Raw genomic sequence first — 20,804 nt, forward strand, 5'->3', positions numbered from 1 at the left:
AGCTTTCTCACTATACTTGAGAGAAGAAAAGGTTGAACCCAAGGTCCCCATAGCTTTTTCAAGTTCATCAATCCTATTGGTTTGATTATCATGGATAACACAAGTTTCTAGGACACTAATTCTTTCATCAATTCCTCCTAAGGATTTATCAAGTTCATAAGTTTTGTCAAATAACATTCCCAATTTAGTTTCAACACTTGGAAAATTTTTCTCTATGGTTTCCAATTTTTTCATAACATCCTCAAGAGAGATTTCAATTTTAACTTCATTAACAGGTGGTATTCCAACTAGACTCTCAATGATGCAACTAGCTTCTAGAGCGGGAGTACCTAGGAAATTACCCCCCGAAAGGGTATCAAGAACATATCTATTCCAACTAGATAAACCAACATAAAAGTTCCTAAGAAGGATAGTGGTGGAGTGTTTCTTAATGCACCTATGATGAGCATTACTAATTCTATACCAAGCATCTTTAAAACTTTCTCCACCTTGTTGCTTAAAAGAACGAACTTCAACTTCAGGATTACTCATGATAACAGCAATAAAGTAAACTAGGCAAATAAAGTAAAGACAAGTAACTAATTTTTTTGTGTTTTTGATATAGAGAGCAAGACAACAAATAAAGTAAAACTAGCAACTAATTTTTTTGTGTTTTGTTTAGGTGCAGCAAACAAAGTAGTAAATAAAATAAAGCAAGACAAAAACAAAGTAAAGAGATTGAGAAGTGGAGACTCCCCATGCAGCGTGTCTTGATCTCCCCGGCAACGGCGCCAGAAAACAGTGCTTGATGCGCGTAAATGTACACGTCCGTTGGGAACCCCAAGATGAAGGTATGATGCGCACGAGTGGCAAGTTTTCCCTCGGAAAGAAACCAAGGTTGATCGAACCAGGGAGGAGCCAAGAAGCACGTTGAAGGTTGATGGTCGCGAAATGTGATGCGGCGCAACACCGGGGATTCCTGCGCCAACGTGGAATCTGCACAACAAAACCAAAGTACTTTGCCCCAACGAAACGAGTGAGGTTGTCAATCTCACCGGCTTGCTGTAACAAAGGATTAAACGTATCGAGTGGAAGATGTTTGCAAAGAAAATAGTAAAACACAATTGCGATAGATTGTATGCTATGTAAAGAATAGGACCGGGGTCCACAGTTCACTAGAGGTGTCTCTCCCATAAGATAAAGCATGTTGGGTAAACAAATTACAGTCGGACAATTGACAAATAGAGAAAGGCATAACAATGCATATACATGATATGATAAATATAGTGAGATTTAATTGGGCATTACGACAAAGTACATAGACCGCCATCCAACCGCATCTATGCCTAAAAAGTCCACCTTCGAGGTTATCATCCGAACCCCCTCCGGTATTAAGTTGCAAAGCAACGAGACAATTGCATTAAGTATGGTGCGTAATGTAATCGACAACTACATCCTTAGACATAGAATCAATGTTTTATCCCTAGTGGCAACAAGACATCCACAACCATAGAACTTTCTGTCACTGTCCCAGATTCAATGGAGGCATGAACCCACTATCGAGCATAAATACTCCCTCTTGGAGTTAAGAGTAAAAACTTGGCCAGAGCCTCTACTAGTAACGGAGAGCATGCAAGATCATAAACAACACATAAACAATAGATTGATAATCACCATAATCATAGTACTCTCTATCCATCGGATCCCGACAAACACAACATATAGTATTACGGATAGATGATCTTGATCATGTTAGGCAGCTCACAAGATCCAACAATGAAGCACAACAAGGAGAAGACGACCATCTAGCTATCGCTATGGACCCATGGTCCAGGGGTGAACTACTCACTCATCACTCCGGAGGCGACCATGGCGGTGTAGAATCCTCCCGGGAGATGAATCCCCTCTCCGGCAGGGTGCCGGAGGCGATCTCCCGAATCCCCCGAGATGGGATTCGCGGCGGCGGCGTCTCCGGAAGGTTTTCCGTATCGTGGCTCTCGGTACTCGGGGGTTTCGCGACGGAGGCTTTAAGTAGGCGGAAGGTCAACGCGGGGGCCACACGAGGGGCCTAGGGGGTAGGTCGGCGCGGCCGGGGCTTGGGCCGCGCCGCCCTAGCCCACGGCTGCCTCGTGGCCCCACTTCGTTATCTCTTCGGTCTTCCGGAAGCTTCGTGCAAAAAATAGGACCCCGGGCGAAAGTTTCGTCCAATTCCGAGAATATTTCCTTACTAGGATTTCTGAAACCAAAAACAGCAGAAAACAGACAATCGGCTCTTCGGCATCTTGTTAATAGGTTAGTTCCAGAAAATGCATAAATATGACATATTATGTGCATAAAACATGTAGGTATCATCAATAAAGTGGCATGGAACATAAGAAATTATCGATACGTTGGAGACGTATCACTATATAATCCCCCGGACCCCTGGAGGTCCGTATATCGTTTTTTCGTCGTGTTTTGTTTCGAGCTGTTTTCTGCCAGGATCTGCTTCGGATCTAGATCCACCATGTCCTCGTCGGGAACTCAGAAGGACAGCTTCTTTGAGGACGTCGTCAACCCGTACATGAACGAGTTGAAGATGCACCCCAAAGAGTCGCTGCTCGTGGATGGAGAGTTGCAGATCAAAGATGTCCAGGGTCCTAAGGGAGAAGGGAGTTTGGAAGACAGGATGGAGAAACTGGAACAAGAGGTTTTCAACTACAAGAAGATGGCTGAGCGTGAAGTGGATATCTTTCACAAGATTGTGTCTGAACTCATTGATGGACACAAGAAGGAGACTGCAAAGTTGTGGGACGATATCTTCTCACTTCACGACACCACCAACAAACTCCAAGCTCAACTCTATGATGTTCATAATCAAAACCGTGAGTATGAAAACAGGTTTAAGCGCATAAGTCATGCTGCTAGTTTCAGGTTTCCGGAGACCAAGATGTCTTTTGTTGATGGAGGGCCTCTTCCATGGAAGTCCGATGACGGCAAAGATTCACCATCATCACCGAAGGAGTAATTCATCATCGGTATTGGCATCCCCTTGGTTTGTTCCAAGCTTGGGGAGTGCCGCGGTATCACATTATCACTACCTTTATCTTTTATTATCAAGTAGTGTCATATCATGAGTAGGGAAGTTATCATATGGAATAGTATGCAATGTGGAAGTATCTCTCTTAGTTGGTTATCTATGTATCCGTTGGTGTGAGTTATCGTTATGGAATATTAATGAGGAGTCTTATCATTTACTTTTTGCACACCTTATTTTAGTTTGCAATCTCCATTATATGATTACTCTTGACATAAGTATTGATATCACTTTGGGAGCATCAAGTAAATCTATTTGGTTTTGGCAAACTTAGCATTGGTCAATAGCAACAACACCTTGATGTTTAAATAAAAGAGAGAAATACACTTAGATATACTACTCTATTATCTCTATGCTAATGAGTTTAGTATTCTGAAGTTAAAATTGCTTGTGCTTATGAGAAAGATGCATGATTGTTCTATCATATGTATATTTGTTTGTTTCCCTCAACCTTTATGCTTGCTATCAAACCTTGCTAGCCAAAGACTTGTATCGAGAGGGAATGCTTCTCATACATCCATAACCTTAGACCAAACCTATGCCATTTGTGTCCACCATACCTACCTACTACATGGTATTTTCTGCCATTCCAAGGAAATACTTCATGTGCTACCTTTAAATTATTCAAACTACTACTCCTTATTTGTGTCAATGTTCTATAGCTCATGAGGAAGTATGTGGTGTTTTATCTTTCAATCTTGTTGGGCGGACTTTCACCAATGGACTAGCGGCACATCCGCTTATCCAATAACTTTGCAATAAGAGCTGGCAACGGGGTTCCCAGCCCCAATTAATAACTTTCATTAATAATTCTCTTCACATGTTTTGCTCTGATTTATCAGTAAGCAACTTAATTTTGCAATAGACACTCCTCCATGGTATGTGAATGTTGGAAGGCACCCGAGGATTCGGTTAGCCATGGATTGAGAAAGCCAAGGTTGGGGGGAGTGTCATCCTTAATAAAACTAAAATACATGTGTAAACAAAAGAGAAGGGGGATGATCTACCTTGCTGGTAGAGATGCCGTCCCTCATGGGAGCCGCTCTTTGAAGGTTCGTTTGGCAAGGGGGTTAGAGTGCCCGCTACCATTCGTTGACAACAACAGGCACCGCTCAAAACCTTACTTTTATGCTCTTTATATGATTTCAAAACTTGAAAAGCTCTAGCACATGATTTAATCCCTGCTTCCTCTCGCGAAGGGCCTATCTTTTACTTTTATGTTGAGTCAGTAAACCTATTTCTCTCTATCCCAAGCAAGCAATTGAGTTGTTGTGAACCAATCATTTATGCTATGATTCAGTTAATCATGTCTTTTATACTTTCTTGTTTAGTACCAATTTTATCTGAATGAATATGACTTTGAAGTTATCAATGATTATGAGGAGATTGTTATGCTTAAATATGGAAGCCCAGCTATAAATTCTAATATGAAAGCTTTGCTTAGAAGTACAATCCGTTAGTAGTTCTCTGACCAAGAACAAAGTTTGCCATCACCAACTATGATTTCTTATGCACCTTTACTTGTGATTTCTCTTTACCTATTTCAAGATGAGTTATATGAGGAAGTTGTTTACTATAATGTCTTGTGTGAATGAATATGATGCTTCTTGTCCGTATTTTATTTATCGACTCTTCACTCCATAAACATGTGGTCTTGTTTATCGAGCTCGGTTCGCTTGGGGACAAGCGAGGTCTAAGCTTGGGGGAGTTGATACGTCCAATTTGCATCACTATTTTGTATCATAATTTGTCTGTTATTCATTGATATATTTCATATTGGGACACAATACTTATGTTATTTCATCTATTTTGCATGTTTCATCATTATTGGAGGATCAAGCACCGGAGCCGGGATTCTGCTGGAAAAAGCACCGTCAGAACGCAATATTTCGGAAGATCAACTGTGGAAGGAAATTTCACGTAAATTCCTATTTTTCCAGATGACGGAGGGAGCCAGAAGGGGAAGAAGAGGGGAGCCAAGGTGGGCCCACACTACAGGCCGGCGCGGCCCATGGCCTGGCCGCGCCACCCTGTGGTGTGGGGGCCCCACAGCCCCTTTCGCCTCATTTTCTTCGCGTACTCCTTCGTCCCAAAAACCTAAGCCAGAGGGAGGACCTCACGAAGAGTTACAGCCGCCTCTGCGGGGCGGAGAACACCGAGAGAGAAAGAGCTCTCCGGCGGGCAGGAATCCGCCGGGGAAATTCCCTCCCGGAGGGGGAAATCGACGCCATCGCCATCGTCATCGAGCGGGACATCATCTCCATCATCATCATCATCATCTCCACCATCTACACCGCCATCACCACCGCTGCACCTCGTCACCGCTGTAACAATTTGGGTTGAATCTTGATTGTATGATAGGGGAAACTCTCCCGGCATTATTCTCTACTTGTTATAGATGCTATTGAGTGAAACCATTGAACCAAGGTTTATGTTCAGATTGTTATTCATCATCATATCACCTCTGATTGTATTCCATATGATGTCTCGTGAGTAGTTCGTTTAGTTCTTGAGGACATGGGTGAAGTCTAAATGCTAGTAGTGAATTATGGTTGAGTAATATTCAATGTTATGATATTTAAGTTGTGGTGTCATTCTTCTAGTGGTGTCGTGTGAACGTCGACTACACGACACTTCACCATTTATGGGCCTAGGGGAGTGCATCTTGTATTCGGTTGCTGATTGCGGGGTTGCCGGAGTGACAGAAACCTAAGCCCCCGTTAGTATATCGATGCAAGAGGGATCGCAGGATCTCAGAGTTTAAGGTTGTGGTTAGATTTATCTTAATTACTTTCTTGTAGTTGCGGATGCTTGCAAGGGGTATAATCACAAGTATGTATTAGTCCTAGGAAGGGCGGTGCATTAGCATAGGTTCACCCACACAACACTTATCAAAACAATGAAGATTATTTAGCCACATGAAGCGAAAGTACTAGACTAAAATCCCCGTGTGTCCTCAAGAACGCTTGGTCATTATAAGTAAACAAACCGGCTTGTCCTTTGTGCTAAAAAGGATTGGGCCACTCGCTGCAATTATTTCTCTCGCATTTTACTTACTCGTACTTTATTCATCTGTTACATCAAAACCCCTTGAATACTTGTTTGTGAGCATTTACAGTGAATCCTTCATCGAAACTGCTGCCAACACCTTCTGCTCCTCGTTGGGATCGACATTCTTACTTATCGAAGATACTACGATACACCCCCTATACTTGTGGGTCATCAGTCATAGAAGCCGCCAAAGCTGAGTTAGCTGAATTCACTGGAAAAGGACAATAGTATTACAAAATGGCAATCAGAGGTCCAACACCAATTTTTTCTGCTTGAAATATATTATTCAAGCAATGCTTTGCCTTTTAGCGAGCTGGCTGCATGGCATTTCGAGGTAATCTTCTGGGTTGGGAACTGGATGAAGGAAACCATGATATGTTGGGACGGCAGATGAGAGGGTTGTACTGCAATTTTCTTTTGTCTTAGCCTACAATGTCATAAATCCTTCTTTATGTATCTGCCCTCATGTTACCGGCGGCGTAAGCACAATACCTTGTGATGCTGGCATATGTGAATGGCTGTTGTAATTGGGGCGATGATTTGAGCGCAGATGACCGGCTAGGAGGCGCCCCAAGGGGCGCCCCAACCACTAGTGATTATAAAGGACGATAGGAACCCCACCTTTTCTGATGTTTCTTTTCTGAGCTGAATTTTCTGGTGTTTCTCAATTTAGAGATTTAAGAGCAGAAGAAAAAGATCAACCGGTTTATGTTGGTTTACAAGTTGCCGGGAGTGCGAGCAAACCGACTTAGGAATACACAATGAGCAATATGGTGGTGTGAGCTGATTAAATGGAAGGAATTATGGGTTTTCTAATTAATCTTTCTATGTGAAGCCGCAGAGGTGTGAGCTAACGGAAGGGATTTCTGGGCCTGGCTACATGGTGCATAACGGTCGAGTTACATTTAGCTGTAACTAAATAGGATTGTTGGGTACCTGCATGGTGCATAATTTAAGAAGGGAGGTTCTCTTGAGCAAACATTTAAGATCAAATACCCATGTGCATCGAAGTTACTCGGTGCAACAAAGTTGTTAACGGTCTTCGATATGGAAAGGCTCCAACTCTTCAATGACGATAATGGCATGTTACAAGCGCTACATAGTCTATTCTCAGAGATGGTGACATGGACGGCCGGAGAGTTGAGGGAAGGGGAGTGGACTGAAACGAGCAAAATTTGCTTGGTGGACTTCGGCAAGATCGGCTATCATTCTTGTCATCTGACATTGCATGCATGTTTTTTCTCCTGTTGCAACGAAGGATAATTTTGCTCATTTTGCACACGCTTCCGCCGCAGCGCGCGGGCATTGCCCTAGCACAAGTAGAGAGGGATGCTGCCGCCCTGGACACGAGTCTGACGGAAGACGAGCACAGAAACTCCAAAGTGAAATGCCAATGGACCGCGACGCTAGTACATGTGATGTAAAGTCACATCGAAATAAGTCAAACACACCGTTAAAGGGCCCTCACGGGATCATGGGAGGGGAGGGTGAATAGAGGCGGCAAACACTCACCGGTACACAGGGCAGTCGAAGTTCCTCATCTTATCATTCGGCGGTGGGTAGGAGAAGGACGGCAGCCAGGCAGTCGGGGTCGCCATAGCACAACCGGTAATCGGGATGGATCTTGACCAAGCCGGCATGGATGAGAAGGTATCGCGTTGGTCAAACCCTAGACAGGTGTCGCATCACCTTCGCTTTTGATTGAATCTTATCTTCCGGTGCATCTATGAATTCTTTGTTCTGTTTATGCAGAAGGATAACAATTTATTTTATCAGTCATGTTGCTAGAGTAATTTTTCCTTTTCTATTTGAAAGTTAATATATTTAGCTCTTCCGCAGCAACGCGCGGGCATTGTCCTAGTTACTTAAAAAGTTTTAAGTCTCTAGCATATATAATTGCGTAATTCACGCTAACTATAAGTTGTAATATTGCCTCTGAGAAAAATGTCCATGAATTGCAACATGTCAAATACCCAAATCCTAAGATTGGTTCGCGATTCATGCTAAGCATATGTTATAACTGAAATTCGATGATCTCTCAGTAAATTGAAAATTAGTCACTTCCTTGAAGTGAATATGTGTCTGTGATGATTGGAATCTTGGTGTTGTCCGACGATTAAACTGATCATATGGTAATTGTAATCAATCTGTAAATCCTATGTTTGGAGTTGGGAGCAGTGTTTTGTGATTTCATTGTTTGTGCAAGTGAATCCATTGAACTCGGATCACTTGTAGGTGATTGTAGGAATGTTGAGAATCATTAGTTTCAAATGGATTACTTTTGTCTACGAAAAAAGGGAAAATGTTGCTTTCGCACATCTCAGTACGACCGAAAACCATTTGCTTTTTGAACTATTTGAGAAAAAATCAAAATATAACCTTTATTTAGCAATTCAATTTTTATGTAGGACCCAAAAGATAAGTTTACCATGCACATAAATTTACAAGCACATTACATCAGCGGATACTTATATTTGAAAGTATTTCTTCCCGACAACTAAAGATGTTTTTCACAGAAGGAGCTTCTTTACAGGCAATAGTCAACATAGTCGTTTCATGATAGGCGTTGCCCCCGTTGTCTCTCTCACCCCATAGATTCTCATGTCTTTCCCGATTCCTCTCCTTTGCCATAACCAGGATTCATCTCCTCCCCATCTCACTTTGCACCTCGTTGTCATTAGAGATGCCACTCCCTTTCCGATTCCTCTCCCTCTCCCTAATCACTCTCTCTCAACGACACAAATGATGACATGCTCCTCTGAGCAAAGATCTCCCCTCGGCCACCACCACCCCACCCACCACCGAGCCACCAGCGTAATCGCCCGGGAGCCGTGGCGAAGAAGGCGTCGTCGAGGATAGAGCAAGCCACCAGAGAACGCTACATACTTTGAAAAACTCGTAATGACTATCTTTTTAATAATGGATCTTGGACTACCAAACAAGTTATTTTGAAAAGTTCACTTATTCACATATGAGCATTTGGTAAAAAAGATAGGGTTGGGATAAGGTCGATCCTAAGCTAGGGAAATAAGCGATTATTAACATAGGCCCAACTTTTTATTTGTGCGGAACATAGGCCCTACCTAAACATGTCAAAAAAGGTATATGTGTATGTGTGTAATAGAAGGCACAAACAATACAACAACGTGTTGTACATGTATTTTGGTGTGTGATATATGATCTTGTCAATAAGCATGTGAATACATAACAATCGATTCAATTGCTTTATTCCAGGGAGAGGTCAAGTTTTAGGCATCTTTGAAAGTGATACACAATTAATTATTGGTTGCAAATTTATAGAAGGATTCAATAAGAACCAAAAGAATTGCACCATATATAATTTGTGGAAGTTCGAAGTCTAGAGTATTTGTGCTTCACAAATATCTCTCAAGTTATTTGCTAGATACATACACTCTAAAAGGTTCAACCAGGCTGGTTTGATATTTATGGATACAATGAAAAACAACATAAACAAACACATGAAACACAAAGGGGAATATATTAATCTGTAGACTAAATGTGATAATATGGGATTGCTCACAATCGCTAGTAACAACAGAAACTTTCAAAATTCCTAGTAATTAGAAAATATTCAGTTGCGATAAAATACAATTTTAGTTTAGCACCAAAAAAATATTTATAATGATAAGCATTGGAAGTATATGAAAATATGTAATTAACACATGAGTGTTGTTTAGATTGTTAACTATGTTGGTTATATTTAAATATAGGATATCTAGGGACGCATCAACGAAAACAACATATATTTGAGTTATGACATAGTAAAAAATATTTAATATAAATATTTGAACTCGCACATGACCCACATAATGGTTAGCGATAAAATAACTTGGACGTTGGTTCAAATCATGTTCTCGGTGCAAAGTGAGTCTTAGTGAAGGCTGGTGAGCAACGAAAAAAATAGCTCGCTATTCCGGCGCTATAGCGACCCTATAGCATATCTGAAGGGTGAATGCTATGCTATGCATATTTTGCTCGCTACGACGCTAAGCCCGCTATTAGCGGCGCTATGTGCGCTATTTGGCATTACGTCATAGTGATGCTAATTTTTTTGTAAAAAATAGCGAGCCCACTACCCATTTTGACCCACAAGCCAGTTCTAACCTAGACACGCACCCAGGTTGGCAACCCCCTCATCACTTCTCCCACTCCTCACCACGCAAGGTGACGGTGGCGGTTGCGGTTGCCGTTGCAGCTCCCGTCTACTCCAGCAACGGCCGGCTGCCTCTTGCTGCCGAGCCGCCGCCTTTTGCCAATCTGCCTCCTCTTGCCACAACGCCAAGTCTCGATTCGACACATCTTTTTCTGGGTGTTAGAGGACTTCACAAGTTTCCATTGCTTGATGTTGCCGCTTGCCGGTAGGCTCTTAGCTGGTTTGGCCAGCGACAAGAACTAATGAAGAGCCAGATTTCATCGCTCAACTATGAGCTACTCAGCTCTGAATCTTTGTTGTAGTAGTAGTTACTAAATGGAGTGAATATGTGCATAGAAATAATAAAGCAATTCTGAAATCCCGAGAGCAAACAACTTTGACATGAAACTCTAGTACATTTGTCATTTTTTTTTGCGAAACACTATTTTGTAAAATAACGCGCTATTAGCAAGTTATAGCGTGCATAGCGTATTTTAGAAGGCCGCACTATTTTACTTAGCGCACTATTTTTTTCTTTGCTGGTGAGTTTCAAGAGAGAGAAGAAGTACAATAGTCCACGGATGTTAGGGGAGTCAGCTTTGAGATTCATGTGTATTAATATGCAAAATGAATATTGACATTCGTAAAAATCAAAGGAATAATTTGAAGATAAAAATGTCCACTACTAAATATATAAATCGACCGATTGGTTTGCTTCTCTTCAAGTATGGGAGATTTTCCAACTTTGAAAGACGCTCGCTCTTTCTAGATCTTATGAAGAAGAGGATCTTCTTAGATGCGAACTTTTGGATCTTGAGACTAGACCATATCTTACGTTAGCGAATCCGAATAAATCCAAATCCTCTAGCACTCTGCTACACGACCGGTCTCGGGTCAGCATCAAAAGTGTCGTGGATATGCTAACTAGGTATACCGTGATAGGGCCTTGATTCCGGGAACCCCGGGTGGCCCATAGATGGTGGTGAGGTCTATGGCCCAACCAGGAGGCCCAATTGTCGGAGAACAACAAAGGTGGGATCCGACTTGGAGACAAGCTACCGGATCCAGCCCGTGGTGAAGGTCGGTCGGATCCGTGACGTACATGACAAGGAATACTTAGCACAATGTACGCTTAGTCCTATCCATCAGGATCTCTACCCTTGTAAACCCTAGACCTGAAGCCTTTATAAGTCGGATAGCCCTTAAGGCACAACTTAACTCATTGTAATCTCACACAAGTTGCCCGATAATTCCAGATAAGCAACAGTAGGGCTTTGCCACCGTTGTGAGATTTCTGAAGCTGGGTAGCTCGTGTGTCCCCGTCCCATTGACTCCTCTCCCTATGCCCCCCCCCCCCGCCACCGGAGTACCATCGAATACACAACGACAAAGAGCGAGTCATTCTTCATGCAACATCAGTTTGTATCCATAAACAGTTGCACCTATCTGCGGGCAAGCGCGAGACGAGATGGGGTGCAAACATGGTGGGCTTAACCCCGCCCCCACCTTCTTGTACCTCGAGCAAACAGTTAGAACAATGTGAGCCAAAAGGAGCAAAAATAATAACCGCGGGGGCGCCTATGAATAAAATCTAGTTAGGGTTTCATAGGGCCTCTCTACCATAGTATAAACAAAAAAATGTAAAGTTAGAAATCACCACCTCCCCCCACGAAAAAACTATCACATTATTGTTCCCATTTTCATATTTCCTCAGTTCTTTTCTATCATGCACTCCTTCTATAATGGCAGGTTATATTATCCCCTCACCTTTCATTGATTAACAATGCATTCAAATTTATGTTTTGTATGCCTATGATTATTATCTTTTTTTTTCATGAGATACGCCATGAGGCGAATCATTTTCATAGAAGAAGTTAGGCAAGAGGAAAATACAACTACAACATCTGTAGGCTTACAAGTTACTCAAGGGTATCTTAGAAATCTCATAGCTCTAATCACCCCAGACACCGCTAAGCTAAAGCAACTACTCACCACTTGCAACGGTCAACGACCCTTCACCCCTCTCTGAAACGCTTGCCTCGAATCAGCCTCGCCCACTGCCAAAGGGTCATCTCCGTCCTCGCTGTCTCGATGATCCTCCCTGATAAAAGGGAGACCCATTGAACGCCACATATTTCTGGTGACTCCAAATTCACCTTGTACAACAAGAATGACCATTGCCTAGATGTCATGCCTATCTCAACCTTGCACACTTCTGTTGGTCCACCACTCAATCAGCCTGAAATCTGTGGTCGGCATTCAATCTGGAAAAGCCACTCAGCTGCAAGAAGATATGCCATGTCCCCCTTTCAATGACACAGTGGAGCAAAAGGTGGTCCAGAGTCTCCGGCAATCTGCAGGGTGTGGCAATCCTCGACGTGCAAGTAGGTATCCAACACCTGTTCTTGGAGGTTTCTTCTATGATGTTATGGATAACCGATTCTTGGTGCCGATACAGTCCATGAATGTTTAGAAATTTCCGTGATCCATGTTCAAATCTGCAGCTTGAAATTATGCCTCCATGATGCACATTCCTCGGCCTAACCTGATGCATTTCCTTAGTAATCTCACAAGTACTAGTAAAAAAAAGTCTTTGACACCGCATCGAGTAGAGCCTATACAGCTCCACCCTGTTGGGTAGAACTACCCATGATTAGTACCAAGTAGATGCTACTATAGTTAGGGAGCGCAACGATCACAGAAGCCAGCTTCCTCTCCTAGATTGCCGACTTTGGGAGTAACTAAGACTCATATTCTCTGAGCTGCATTATGGGCAAACGCTTAAATTTTACTCAAGCATCGCTAGTTTATTTCTTCTAACTCAAGTTTTTACCATTTAAGTGCAAACGCGACTAGAGACCATAGTCGTGGTAAAACTGAAAGACATATCATAGCTCCATAGGTTCGATAAATTATACTTCCGTGAAAGTTGCTACATTGATTTTTGCTCTTGTGCACATCATGAAGGAAGTTATCGAGTCTGTACACTTTATATTAACTAAGATTTTAAATTTCAAGTGACATTTCAAATGAGTTGTCAATACCTTCCAAATCATAGTTTTTAGGACTAAACTGTTTGCTAAAGAATTAATCAAATTCTCTTGAGGATAGAAAAAGTAATATGTTTTGAAACTTCTAGTCATACAAATCAGATACTCCCTCCGTTCGTTAATAGATGTCCAGTGGTTCATCTAAATTTGGATGTATCTATGCCTAAAAAATGTCTAGATACATTCGAATTTAGACAAAATTTGGCATGTAAAAATAGACAGAGGTAGTACGTGAAGACAATGTTCCACTTTCTATATCTCACAATCAAATCTACCATATCTAACATCGATACATCACAGTATCACACCAACACCAACAGACTTACATGTTCATTCCTTATGCAGACGAATGGAAAACATGAGACAACTAGAACTTTTCACTAGCGAACAACATGTTGATATTGAAGACAACAAACTCCTTGGCCAGATAAAGCCAGAGAAATCTACGTCCTCACAGGAGGCGCGCCTCCCCTTTCAACAGGGCCACCACCTCGGCCACCAGCAGCCTACATGAATTGGTAGGTAAGCAGTTAAGAACTGGAGATGATATATCAGAATTGAAGTGCAACTCCAGACATTATATGTAACATTCTAGAGATAAGATGGATATGCAACTTTCTGGAAGTTCCACAACAGAAAGAACTTGCTAATTAAGGATATTTAATTTTTGATGACAATGCGTATGAATAAACACCCCTCCCACCATCCATGGAAAGAAATCTATGTTTCTCTCTATATATGAAGGGATTCAAACCCACAGGTCAACATTTGCTCTAGAAATGGAACAAAGAAAAGGGCGAAGCTAGACAAGGGAGGTTTGATATGATTTATCTAAATTTTATCTATGTTTTAAGAAGAGCCTTAGTGCCCCTATGAATTATGAATAAGTGACCTAGAATTCAACCCAAATCTCAAGCTTAAAATTGGTGCAGACGCAAAACAAAGAGGTGGACACAAAGCCACCGAGGACTTATTCGCTATAGGCTGTTGCGAAAAAACACCCCTCTAATTTAGGTCAGGACTGAAGTATTTTTCGAGCATGTACCTTTTCTACATTTGAGCATATTCCTTTTTAAAGTCCTCACTTGTGGGACACAGTAATGGAAAAAAGGAAAACTTAGCCAATAATGTCAATTTTCCTTATGACAGTAGTTGATGGAAGGAATTTATCATAAGACAGCCAACTCATAGTTTCCTAGCATCGTATCCCTACTTTGTCTCTGTTAAAATAAGGGTTTAATCACCATATTGTATTTCAACCTCATTGCGAACTCTATGAACCAGCCTAATGATCTAAACTCTGAACAGCAAACCCTATACTTGCAATATTCATTTGTTCCACCACACAAATATTAACTTTTCTAGTCCCCGAATACAATCTAGTGTTAAGACTTGTCAGCAATGATAACATAAACAAACTGCTTTGGCACACACAACCATGTCATCTATGTGATACATTCTCTCTTAATCCCTTAGTCTTCCCATTAAAAATAATATTGGAACTTTTTTGGCAGTAACTGAAGATACAGAGCAATACTCCAATCCATAAAATATTTTTCAATTTAATTATGCTCGAGTTTATCGTTAGAAAGAAATTCCAGAAACATTACATGTATGTAACTAATCAAAATAGTACTGACACTTGAAATGTCCATCAGCTAGATAGATTGTCCAAGATAAATTACCCAAAAATGGATTTATCTAGACATTTTTGGGAAATTATTTTGAACCGGAGGGAGTATAGCATTTCATTTAACTTTGACACACTCAACATTGCATCTGCAAAAGCAAGCAGTCGAGGTTCACACTGCATATGGAAAAACTCTAAGCAATACATCGACTTCTTTTAACAACTACCATGTTGCCTTTAAAAAGAGGAATATACGGTGCACAGTTCTAATTTTTCCAATAGTTTAAGAGCGCACCGTAATTGCATAGATTTCTATAAACTTTTTTTTAGCACCAATGCGGTTTTTACTAGAAAATCTTAGTGAAAGGAAACATAATGATGACAGAAAGGAGCCATTACCCGAGCACGCATCGCAACCGCCCGCCCACGGCCAACTCCAAAAGCCGATCCTCTGCCCTGAATAAGACCAGAATAAAAGATCAGCATAAGTCATGGACCATGCCAGCACTTGTTGTTATTCCTGATGCAAAATGCTAGACAACTGAAGATAGCACAAACCTTATTCCTTGGTTCCAAGCGCTCGAACATCTTGGCCTTCCTGAGCATATCAGGTATAATGATGAACCTGAAACGATACCATACCACACAACCAGGAACAATCGATCAATGAGGTCGCACAGCTTCGATAGCAAATGTCACCACACGAGCCTAGCGGGTTCCTGAATTACCTGACTCTGACTCCTCTGATGAATACGTGCTCGAGCTGGGTCACCCTCCCATCCTGCAAATCAACAAACAAAAGGGTGACAAATTACTCAAGATCCCGTCAAAAAAACAAATTACTCGTGACAGGACTTTCTCGGGAAGAAATCATCGTGGATACAGCCTCCGATCTGATGGCAGGGCATGGGTAGGGTACCTTGGCGGTGTATGTGGGGTTGTGGAGCTGGCAGTTCCAGTTGTCCTCGCAGTCGAGCATGGAGCCGCGGTACACCTCGCCGGTCTTGAGCTCCACCGTCACCACGTGCCCCGCCGCCTCGTGCAGCAGCTTCACCGGGATCCCCAGGCTACGGCTCATCTTCTCCCGCCGCCCTCCGCTCTCTTCTCTCGCCGGCCGCTAAAACCCCAGCTCGCACCGGAGTCGGCTCGGCGGCAGGCTGCGCAGCGTGGAGGAAAAACACAGTACAAGGCGGTTCGCGAGCCCAGCTTCCGTTTTAGCCGCATTATTAAGTCGGTTTCACTAAAACCAGGCCCAATAACTAAAACGGCTTTCGGCCCAACTTAGAGGCCCATCGCAAAGGCCCAGAAAGCGACCTCGTCGAATCACTTGCCGACGAAGCAAATCGCCTAGGCGAAGGAAAGAAGCCGACGCGACTTTTATCCGCCACCTGTCCCATCCACCTCGCCCCAGAGACTAGACTAAACGCGCACTCATTCTGCGAACACACCACACAGATCGGAGAAACCGAGGTCCCCCGCGAGCAACTTCCAGAAGGTTCCAGAATCCAGGCTCGAGCGAGAGAGAGTGAGGGGGCTCCGATGGCGCTGCAGTGGATGATCCTGACGTGCGTGGTGGCGGCGGAGGCGGCGGTGGCCGCGCTGCTCACGCTCCCGGCGCCGCGGGCCGTGCGGGCGCAGATCGTGGGGCTCACCTCGCTCATCCTGCAGCCCGTCGCCTGCGTGCTCCCCTTCGCGGCCTTCCAGCTGCTCGGTGCGTGCCCTGGACGCGGCCATGCAGCGGCCAACTGATATGTGCGTGCGCAGCTTCTCCTCTTTTTCAGGCTCTGATGATGTTTTTCCCCTGGTGTGCAGACATCTACTGGAAGCAGGAGCACAGGCTGATGTGCACCACAGAGGTCTGCACCGCCGAAGAGCGTGTCCGCTTCGAGAAATCCGTGAGTGAATTGAGACCCTACAAGCCTTCTCCTGTTCAAATTTGTCGGTGTGTTTCTAGGGTTCCCTGCTGCTTGATTCGGTACAGATTCGTTCACATGGGGATATGTATATATGCTTAACATGTTACGAAATCGTCACCGTATTAGTTGTGTACTTGTGTTCGGTTAGTTGGTTTGAAAGGGGACTAGGGGGCTGTTTGGTTCATGCCCAGAGCAGCCACGCCAAATCAAGGGCGAGCCAATATTTTGGCGAAGGATCCGCTCGCCTCCGTTTCGCCCGTGCGTGGGTGTGAATACTATACTAGCGAGCAACATTCGTCCAATATTTTGGCGTGGTTCTCTTGGCTGGGCTTCAATCCAAATGGTAGCCTATGTTTTCAGTCAACCCCAAAATATTGGTAGGGCAATCGTCGGCAACAATCCAAACAGACCCTAGACGCCAGTTGCCATACGCCTACACTTCTAGCTGGATTGCAGAGGTGTAGCTACAAAGCCATGCTCGGACTTGTTTTTGTGGACAATAATGCGACTTACGGACGGAGAGTTCACGGAATGACGTGTGATGATTTGGTTGGTTGTAGTTTAGGTTGCTCGCTGAAAAAGGGGGCACGTTCTCATATCTACAGCTGTGTGATGTGCCACATCTTGAGGCCGTAGGTGTAGCTTTGTTGTTTTGCGGAAGTTTAGTGGTGATCTAATAGGTGAAGATAAGATAATAGATTAGTGAAATTTCAGTGACCATTTGTGATGAGGCGTTTGATTCTATTTATTGTTCCGATCATCTCTGTAGGGGAATTGAAGATAGGTATTTGCCGTTAGATTTTGCTTAATCTGTAGAGCATACTCTCTTTTTTTCCTTGCACCCTGAAATTGACCATACTTCCACAATTCTGTTTGCTTGAGGTTCAACCCCCATGTTAAGAAAATCGTATATCTTCAGCACTTAACTTGCCAGTTGTTTAGTGGCGATCTAATTGATGAAGAGAAGATAATGGATTAGTGAAATTTCAGCAACCATTTGTGATGAGGCGTTTGATTCTGTCTATTGTTTCGATCATCTCTGTAGGAGAATTGAAGATAGGTGTTTGCCGCTAGATTGTGCTTAATCTGTAGATCATACTCTCTTATTTTCCTTGCACCATGAAATTGACTGTACTTCCACAATTCTGTTCGCTTGAGGTTGAACTTTCATGTTAACAAAATCGTATATCTTCAGCACTTCTTAACTTGCCAGTTGTTAGGCTGAATTATGTGTTTCAGTATCATTTGCATTACATAATGTAATTTGGTGAGGGTATTTGCTTGATATACTTCTGTGAGTATGAAATGCACTAGACCCATCGAAGTTGGTACTTGAAAAAACTATTGTGCTTTTCAGTAGCTGAAATTGTACCTGATGGTCTATTCCCCCTAGAAATGGCAAGAAAAGGGGTACTGTTGAGTACGACTACTGCATTTGAGTTGGGTGCTTTGTACTGACATACCAAGATGCTCCTGACTCTAGGAGAATGTTTACCCATCCTATTCTAGCTAAACTATATCAGCCCACTAACCTGGATCATACACTATGCCATGTCATCATCTAAATGTGACCATTTGATTTACAAGATGATACCAATTTATCTGCTCAGATAGATTAGAGCATCTTGAACATTTCTCAAGCTGGGGTGAGGTCGAGCTTGGGCATTGGATTGTTCGTAGGTGAGCTTGGACTTAGGCTGAGCCAAGGCTTAATCAGGCATGTTCTGCACTCGGGCTAGGCTTACATAGGGCCAAAAGCTTGTTTTAGGATGATCTAAGGTTTGATCTCGCTACAGTATGTCCAATTGGAATGTTGGATTCCCTTTTGTACATGTAAGGGCATATATAGTTTCTAAACCATTTAGTAATTAGTACTGAAAAATAAAAGGGAATATTAATTCTATGTGCGAATGAACACATTCTTAAAACTTGCATCCTGCTTTTTTATCACATTACTAGTAGTTAAAATAGTTTATCTGCCAGCATGTACACGATCAATTGTCTGCATTGTTAATGATTTCTGTTTGCTGTGTGTGACTTTCTCATCATATTCAAGAGTTAAAACTGTGTTTTTTTCCTTTACCGCATACTTCCTTGTCATCCTATTTGATAGAAGTGAGGATCATTAAGCTGACATGTCGGCCAATTGTATGCCTTCTTTCAGCCCTGTACAGTCTCTGGCTGCTTAATTTCTTTCTGTTTCCTTGCACAGATTTTCAAAGCCCAGCGGAATGTCATACTTTGTGTTTCAGCAGTCCTCCTTTATTGGTAAAAAATCACTTTTGCAGAGTCTGATAATATTATTTCAATGAAGATTTTGTATCTTATCTCTTGGTTGATTTTTACTCTGGGATAGGTGCATTTACCGTATCTGCAAGATCAACAAGGATATTAAGTCACTGGAGGAGGTTGAGAAGCGCATCAAGGAAGAGTAGACTCATCCTAGTTTGTGGTGAGTGATTGAATTTGACTCTTTTCAAGGACGTCTGAAATCTGAATTAGTTCAATGCTCAGGAATGTTTTTTAAAGAAAATATTGGTACTCAGACTGAGTTGAAGATAATTCTTAGTTTACATTTCTGTACTAAAGAATTCGGCATTGCTGAATTATATATGTATTCAAATATTTTTGGATGGTGCTACATTGTAACTTAGATAATGTTCAGCATATTCGTGTATTTGCAACTGTACCAAGTTAAGGTAATTGACACTTCTGTTAGGGTTGCCCATTGATCTGATTGATTTTGCTAAGAGGTTATGACATTTTGAACAAGACTCTGCTATTAGCTGCCCAAACATGCCAAAATGCAATCCACATTCTCGATTTTACAGATACCAGTAGTGCTCACTCGTTTGCCGCGTGAGATCATATGATAAGGATGCCAACCTATCATATTAGTACGGTCCTTTTCCAATTACTGATGAAATTTCTGGACTGCAATTATGATTCAATCTGGCAAGCTGCTGAGTTCATGTGAAGTCATGTGTCATCTAGAAATGGTCTGTTATTTTGTTAGCTTGGTACTGATTAGAATGGTAGGTGGAAATGTTACTTCCCTCTCCTGTATTAGTTCATGGTGGCGATTGGCGAAGTTACTGCCATGTGTTTGGAGGACGTTTCAATAACTCTGCTGCTATTTAGCATCAGAAACAAACAACAATTTGTTTTCTATGAAGATGCTGATATTGTATAACTTTGACAGAGAATCAAATGTTTATTGTGCTCTAAAAAATAATCAAATTGTTGATGTTACAGACTTGTAAGACGGATGTGTTCATTCTACCTCCACTTGATTGCTGAGTCCTGAGTTAATATTATTCTTCTAACCAGAAAGAATTTCACGTCTTTGACTTGCCTTTTATTTATGCAGATGGATTTTGTGTATTGTGGCCTTCAGCAGATGTATCCGGACTTCAGGATATGCAGTGTATAATTTGTTCTCCTTCGAGCAAATAGCATGTCACCTTGTTCCACACTTGGCACCCTCTTTTCTTATGACGGCTGTTTTCTCTATGTAACTTCTGATGATGACTACGAAGACATCTAAATATTGCCATATGGGCCATCCTTGAAGTTTGAGCATCTGCTAGAATGTTATCTGAACTGGCCTTTCTGTGTTCTTCCGTGTTGAAATAGTCTGGTATTTGCTTATAATTGTACTGCTTAGGTACGTTCTCCTAGTTTTACCTAATGTCGAATTTCCCAGCAGTTGAATTGAAGACTCGGTCATAATTCTAGACCTGGACCCAGTAGCAGATTGTTCAAACTGGAAACACTGCAAAAGCGTAATAGAACATTTTCGGCTGTTATTTGATTGGTTAACGTCCATACTAATTGTTTGACCTGATCGGATGAAATATAAGCTGACAAACGCCTAGTATTGCAATAATCCGTGGTTACCATGTCAAAAAAATTAAAAATATGGTTATTGTGTCGTAGTTCGTCGTGA

General features: G+C 42.2%; 2 protein-coding genes across 2 annotated transcripts; one reads left to right on the forward strand and one right to left on the reverse strand.

Moving 5' to 3' along the window:
- Positions 1-13,752: 13,752 nt before the first annotated feature.
- Positions 13,753-16,017, reverse strand: LOC124695151 (small nuclear ribonucleoprotein SmD3b-like). The gene is made up of 5 exons (XM_047228039.1): positions 15,859-16,017; positions 15,668-15,720; positions 15,498-15,564; positions 15,339-15,395; positions 13,753-13,815 (listed from the first exon to the last, which is right to left on the reverse strand). Exons 1-5 carry the CDS (start codon positions 16,015-16,017, stop codon positions 13,753-13,755), a joined length of 399 nt encoding a protein of 132 aa, XP_047083995.1.
- Positions 16,018-16,346: 329 nt separating this feature from the next.
- LOC124697389 lies at positions 16,347-20,458 on the forward strand. The gene is made up of 5 exons (XM_047229989.1): positions 16,347-16,650; positions 16,752-16,834; positions 19,068-19,123; positions 19,212-19,307; positions 20,226-20,458. The coding sequence occupies exons 1-4, from the start codon at positions 16,479-16,481 to the stop codon at positions 19,288-19,290; spliced, it is 390 nt and encodes a 129-aa protein (XP_047085945.1). The 5' UTR covers positions 16,347-16,478; the 3' UTR covers positions 19,291-19,307; positions 20,226-20,458.
- Positions 20,459-20,804: the final 346 nt, after the last annotated feature.

This window comes from Lolium rigidum, chromosome 3 (assembly GCF_022539505.1).
Source record: "Lolium rigidum isolate FL_2022 chromosome 3, APGP_CSIRO_Lrig_0.1, whole genome shotgun sequence".
NCBI lineage: Eukaryota > Viridiplantae > Streptophyta > Magnoliopsida > Poales > Poaceae > Lolium > Lolium rigidum.